The sequence below is a fragment of the Trypanosoma grayi genome, assembly GCF_000691245.1.
Source record: "Trypanosoma grayi strain ANR4 Tgr_540_V1, whole genome shotgun sequence".
Taxonomy (NCBI): Eukaryota; Euglenozoa; class Kinetoplastea; order Trypanosomatida; family Trypanosomatidae; genus Trypanosoma; species Trypanosoma grayi.
The window spans coordinates 5,556-11,837 of record NW_008826159.1 but is presented as its reverse complement, the minus strand read 5'-3'; the positions used below and the strand labels follow the sequence as shown (position 1 = coordinate 11,837).

Below are 6,282 nucleotides of genomic sequence, written 5' to 3'. Positions count from 1 at the left end.
ATCACCACAGCAGCAGCAGCGGGCGGAGGTGGAAGTGGAGGTGGCGCTGGAGCAGCTGCTGTCTCCGTCCGACACGCGCGAATGCGAGGAGGACGCGGCGACACCATCCTTGCCATGGGTCTCGCTGCCGTGTTTCTGCACCATGTCGCACTACTGCCGTCATGCCCAGCTGTCCGTGGTGGCCGCGGCGGCTAAGAGCAGCAGCACCGCCACCACCACCAGCAGTGGCGGCAACACAAGGCACAACAATAATAATAATAACAACGACGACGACGACGGTGGTGGTGAGGTGGAGCGGGGCGGTGCTGGCGTTACGGAGGTGATGCAGACAGCCCTGCACGTCGTCGCCGCGCACCTCAGCTCCCCCAGCGATGAGGCAGATGACAACAGTGAGTGCGACGAGGCGGAGGAGGCGGCGATGGAAGAGGCGCGGCTGCGCGTGTCAATTGAAGTCGCCGCACGCGCCACCGCGTGCCGCTACGCCGTGGAGTCGCTTGCCGCGGGCGAAGACAGCATTGTATTCGACGGCGTGGTGGCGCTGACGCTGCCACTGTTCGCGGCGCCTGTGGCCACGCTTGTGCTGCCGCCAATGGAGCAACTATTCTTCTGCATCGCGTACACAATTGGCGCGGCGATCCTGCGCGACGAACAGAACGAGCGACGCGCGGCCGCCACAGCGCTCACTTACATTGACGAGGAGGGAGCTGAGGCTGGAAATAATGATGATGNGGTCGAGTGCTGGATGCTGCAGGAGCAATCCACTACCGGTGCCTTCGTTGGTGCACGGCTTCTGCAGTATCTGCTCGAGTACGTCCTGCGCCCCCCTGCGCGTGGGCGGCAGCAGCAACGAGCAGGTGCCGTGCTGCGGCCGTCGACGGTGAGGCGGTGGCTGGTGCTGGTGATGGGCGACGCACCCGAGAAGGACGATGCCGTTGAGGCCATGATGACGCTCTTCATGAACCGGCAGTAACCCCCCACGGTGGCTTTTTGTTGGGGCTGAAGGGGGGGGTGAGAGCGCCGTCTTGTTCGCGCTGCTGCTGTGGTTGGCGGCGGCGGAAGAGAAGTGTGGGTGGCGGCCAAGGGACCCCCGCTGTGTGGCAGGGCGCGGGCTCTCTTGTGGGGTGTCCCCGCGCCCTCCACCTCGCCTCCGGCTGCTAAAGCTATGTTCTGCTCTCTCTCTCTCTCTATTCTATCACACACCTCGCAGAGGTGAAGCGGTAAAAGAGCAAGATCAAGCAACCCCATCAACGGTGCAACACACGGCAGGATGACGACGATGCAAAAGGTGGACGCGACGCTCGCGCGGTTTGACCGTAAGTCGCCGCGCGCAGCGTACGCGCAGATCTGCGACGAGCTGGGCATCCGCCGCCAGAAGAGCGTCGCCGCGCTGCTCAGCGACGCGCCGCGCGACTGGGAGAAGCACCGCGTATTCGACTGCAACAAGTTCGTGCTGGGGCCGAAGGGCTGCATGGCGTTGGTGCCGCTGCTGCTGTGCAGCCGCTCGCTGCGCCGCGTCAGTCTCTGCGGCTGCCAGATCACGGACGAGTTCGTCGCAGAGTTGGCGGAGACGCTGCAAGACCACCAGTCGATCCGCAGCGTCGATGTGAGCGACAACCCGCTCGTGACGGTGTACAGCGCTGACCCCATCATCAAGCTGCTGCGCGCCAACAAGAACGTCGTGCGCTTCTCCGTCGAGGGCACCCACATCGGCACCAACGTGGCGAACATCATCAACGACCTGTGCGACCGCAACCACAGCGAGGTGGCGCATTACTTCTGCGACGACTACTTCCGCATGAAGAATATCTTCAACTACCTCGACGGCGACGGCTCGGGATGGGTGCCGCTCCGCAGCCTCGTGCTCAACGCGCCCTACCCAGTGCTGCAGGAGCAGCTTATCGAGCGCATAGCGCAGAAGCGNCCGCGCAAGCGCTCCGATAACACCATCTCCGTCAACACCTTCCTCGAGCTCGTGTACTTCAACTACAAGTCGGAGGTAGAGATCGCGAGGCGCGCCAAGGAGGTGGACAACGAATACAACAACATCATCATCAACTGGAAGCGCCTGCTTGAGATGATGAAGGGCGACGAAAACACCGGAGAGGCAAAGCCGGAGGGGGAAAATAAAAACAGCAACGACGAGGCGGCCTCTGAAATCGCGCCGCTGCCGGTTTTGCCGCCTGCAGACCTGCACCGCCTGCGCATCCGCGGCCAGACGCTCAGCCTCGCCGAGGCACGCGATATTGTGGAAACCGCAATGAAGCTGCAGATCGATGCCGACGCCCGCAGCCTCCCCGAGGACGCGGAGCAGGCGGATGGGCAGCAGCAGCAGGAAGATGGACAGCAGGAGCCGCGTGTCGTGCAGCTCACGCTGCCGTGCCTGCGGCGCGCGTACCGCACCGTGTCGCAGCCGCCGCCGCTGCCCAACCGCTTCCTCTTCCTGCAGGAGCACGAGGAGGACTACATCCCCGCCATGATGCGTGCCGGCTCGCGCCTCATCAGCATCTCGAAGCTTTCGTTCCTCGACAGCTTCCGCTCATCCGGCGGCGGCAGCGTCGCGTCGGGCGCCGACGAGACAGATTACAACGACGAGGAGACGCGCGTGCGCTGGTGGGCGCTGCCGCCGGCGATGGTGAGCCTCGTCACGAAGTTCTTCAACAAGCAGCACGCGAAGCTGCCCAAGAAGCGGCAGTCGACGCTCGTCATCTCGCCGCGCACGCAGCGCGACAACGCGATGGAGAAGGCGACGATCCCCATCGCCACTTTCCTCGCAGGGGAGTTCCGCACTGAGCTTGAGACGCTGCGCCCGCGCCTCCTCGCCGACAAGTTCATGCAGTACAGCATCCCCATCGACGTCTCCACCATCACGCTGCAGGAGATGGTGAACTGCCTCAATGAGTACTACGTGGAGACACGCGTGGACAAGGCGTTGACGGTGCAACAGATACGTGCGATGACGATGCCGGATCCGGACCCGCCCAAGGCGCCCGCCGTCGAATTGGCGTCGTCGGCATTCGAAGAGATGTAAGCGGAGGCCCCCATGGAAGATATATATATATATATATACGTATGTGTGTGGGTGTTTGAAATCATGTACAGCGTGCTTAACAGATGTTTGCCGTCTGTGTGTATGTACGCGCCCGCGTGTGCCACTCAAGCGGGTGTGAGACAGACAGGCAGCGAGAGAGAGAAAGAGAGAGCGAGAATGAGTGAGTGATGGTGAGTGTGGGCGCAGGCAGCAGCACGCTGCCGTTAAATGTTCCTGATGATGATACTGTTGTTGTTGTTTTATTTTATTTTTTGCCTCTTGCTTCTTTCTGTGTTTGCTTCTCCTGGATGCGCGCGGCTCGCCGGTGGAATGGCGGCACGATGTAACGCGTCTTCAGACGCACTCAGAGGGGGGGAACGGCTGTGCCCCGCCGCGCAACAGCAACAACAACAGGAGGAGGAATGGGGAATATTTCATGGAACCGGTGTCTCTCTGCTTCTCTCGCTCAGGAACAAACAAAAGCGAAAACGACACACACGAGCGTGTTTCTACTGTTGGTGTCACTACTGCTACTGCTACGATTAGTAGTAGTAGTAGTAGTAGTACCATCACTGTGTTGTGACAATCCACTCGTATTATTGGTGGTGTTATTGCTTCTGCTTCTCTCTTCGCGCGACGCGTCTCCTCTCCTCCGTGTGCCTCCCGCTCCCTTCCGCGACACGGTGTGTGTCTGTGTGTGTGTGGGGGGGGGACAAGCGAGAACAGGAGTAAAAACGGAAAAGGAAAGTAAAAGCGAAATAAAAACTCAACCAAAAACAACAAACACGCAAGAAGGAAAGGTAGCGGAACCACTGAATCAAGCCAAGATCACAATGCTCCTTGCAGAACACAATTCGGACGCTTCCGAGGAGCAGCCCATCGTGACCTCCAGTGTCAAGAGCAAAAACACGCAGAGCAGCAGTGGCTGCATGACCAACGTGGATTCTGTCTCGACGAGTGGTGACGCCCGCGACTACGACAAGCCATTCCGACGCGTGCATGACGACTCCGTGTTCGACGAGAACGACGCCTCCTGTGACGGTGGGTTGTACATGGAGGACTGCATGAACTTCGTCATCGCCACTGATGGCAACGACGACGATGCGTCCCCTGCGATGATGGCTGCGATGTCGTTGTCCGACCCTGCATCCACAGAGATCAATATCCTCGGCACCCCAACTCCAGGGCGACGGAGAAGAGTGGCTGATGACGTGCCTTCCGCCTTGCAAAGGCCGCAAGACTATACCCTCCCCTTCGGATACGGGGGCACGAACTCTGATGCCCTCTTTTCGTATACAAACTGGCAGCGCCATGAAGGCAATGGCAGCACTAATGGAGACCTGTCACCTGCCGCTTCCTCCTCGGTGGGGCCTGCAGCAGACAGCAATTTGCAGCAAAGCCAACATCAACCGCAGGTTGGCGGGCTACCAGAAGAATCCACCACAGAAAACTCCGGCATGTGCCCGCAAACAAAGCAGCCATTGGATGATGAAGTGCGTAGTAACCTGTTTATCTCCGGCCTTCATCCCAGTGTGACGGATAGTGAACTGCACGGACTTTTCAGCCCTTACGGTACAATAGAGTCTGCTAAAGTCATGCTCGACATCCACACAGGGAAGAGTCGTGGCATTGCCTTTGTTAAGTTTGCCGACGTCGCCAGTGCCGAAAAGGCTCTGGAGGCTCTGAACAACTCACTTCATCTTGGTGAAACACTCGCCGTTCGCGTGGCAAAGCCGCACGCCGCTTACCGCCCTGGCGCGCCCACCAACAAGACATTCGTGCGAAACGTTCCGCTCGGTGTGAAGAAGTCGGACCTCGCTCAGCACTTCGGGAGGTACGGCGACGTGGTGGACGTCTCCATTCACAGCGACACGGCGCAGCGGGTGTTGAACAAGCGGCGAAATGTGGCTTTTATCACTTACACCACCAAGGAGGCGGCAGCGAAGGCGGCGCAGGAGACACACACAACGACACCGTTCCCCGACTGTGACGGCATCCCGCTCCTCGCCAAGGTCGCCGAAGACTCCGCGCACCGTATCGAGCGCCTCGCCCGCCGCGGCGCCTGCCGCCACGCCAATGGCAGTCTTAAGAACAGCATCAGCAGCGCCAGCGCCTGCAGCTCACTGCAGGGTCCCCCACCAGGCTTCCCGCTCGCTGCGGTATCACAGAAGGGGATGGAGCAGTTCGCGTCGGCTAGTGCACCGTCGTACCCGTTCGCGCCGTCGTTATCGCAGCCTATCCTCACTGATCCTTTTGGCACGAGTGCGTCGGCACCGGCGTTCTACACAGCCCCGTTTTTCCCAATGCCGCCAGCCGCCGGCAGCGGCAGTGCGCCGTTCTTCTTTGTCGGCTCCGACTCTAATTCCGCCATCTTTGCGCCGCCAGTCGCCGCACCTTTTGGCGGGGCAATGCGGACGACCAACAAGTCAGCGGAGAATGTCTGCAGCAATAACAACAATGCATCGTCGGCTTCATCGCCACCACCGCCGCCGATGGTGATGTACGCCCCGGGCCACCCCGCAATGATGGCGCCGCAGCCGGCCGTCATGTACTATTTGCCCAATGGTACTATGGCGATGGCCGCCGCACACCCACAGCCCAGCAAGTAATCCCCAAGGCGTCAAGGAAAGGAATAGGAACAGAAAATGGTGGATTACGCAATGGTGAAACGGAAAAAAAAAGCAAATGGAGGAAAGAAAAGACGACGTAGTTTTCTGGTAGACCATAAGTGAGGGTGGTGAAATTGGTCCGCTGACAAGCAGTGAGCGACGGAGGCTGTACCGTCGCGTTGGCACAAAAACCACCATGGGGGGTGCGAGAGAGTGAGCGAGAGAGAAACAACGGGCGCGGGGGGGAGGGGAAAGACAGGAAGGCGACGACAAAGCACAAAGCGCGGACCTGAATATAATGAATATACATCTGGAATGAGGTACGACAAAAGGGCCAAAAAAGGAATGATGAACAGTTTGAAGTACCATAAGAAATTTAGTTCTCGGAAGCGCTTAAGAGCCCGCGCCCATTCATATCCCCTCATATCCATCGCTCCACGTGCCCCCGCCCACTTCAGATGCATTTTTATTTAAAAAGGTGAATGAAACGCATAACAGGCGAATCAAGAGATGTCATCATCAACATTACCCGGAGAAAAACAACACTAATAACAAAAGAAAAAAGAAATGAAATAAGGCAACTATGATATTTCCTCTCCTCCCTACTTCGAGCACCTTCCTCCTTGCCCCGCCACCCTCCCACCT

General features: G+C 59.0%; 3 protein-coding genes across 3 annotated transcripts; all 3 read left to right on the top strand.

Annotated features, from left to right (window-relative positions):
• Nucleotides 1-142: 142 nt before the first annotated feature.
• Nucleotides 143-970, top strand: DQ04_05401020 (hypothetical protein; the record flags this gene model as incomplete). The annotated part of the gene is made up of 1 exon (XM_009314166.1): nucleotides 143-970. The coding sequence occupies one exon, from the start codon at nucleotides 143-145 to the stop codon at nucleotides 968-970; it is 828 nt and encodes a 275-aa protein (XP_009312441.1).
• Nucleotides 971-1,267: 297 nt separating this feature from the next.
• Nucleotides 1,268-3,028, top strand: DQ04_05401010 (calpain-like cysteine peptidase; the record flags this gene model as incomplete). The annotated part of the gene is made up of 1 exon (XM_009314165.1): nucleotides 1,268-3,028. The coding sequence occupies one exon, from the start codon at nucleotides 1,268-1,270 to the stop codon at nucleotides 3,026-3,028; it is 1,761 nt and encodes a 586-aa protein (XP_009312440.1).
• An 833-nt stretch (nucleotides 3,029-3,861) lies between these two features.
• Nucleotides 3,862-5,637, top strand: DQ04_05401000 (putative RNA-binding protein; the record flags this gene model as incomplete). The annotated part of the gene is made up of 1 exon (XM_009314164.1): nucleotides 3,862-5,637. One exon carries the CDS (start codon nucleotides 3,862-3,864, stop codon nucleotides 5,635-5,637), a length of 1,776 nt encoding a protein of 591 aa, XP_009312439.1.
• Between the last annotated feature and the right edge of the window lie 645 nt (nucleotides 5,638-6,282).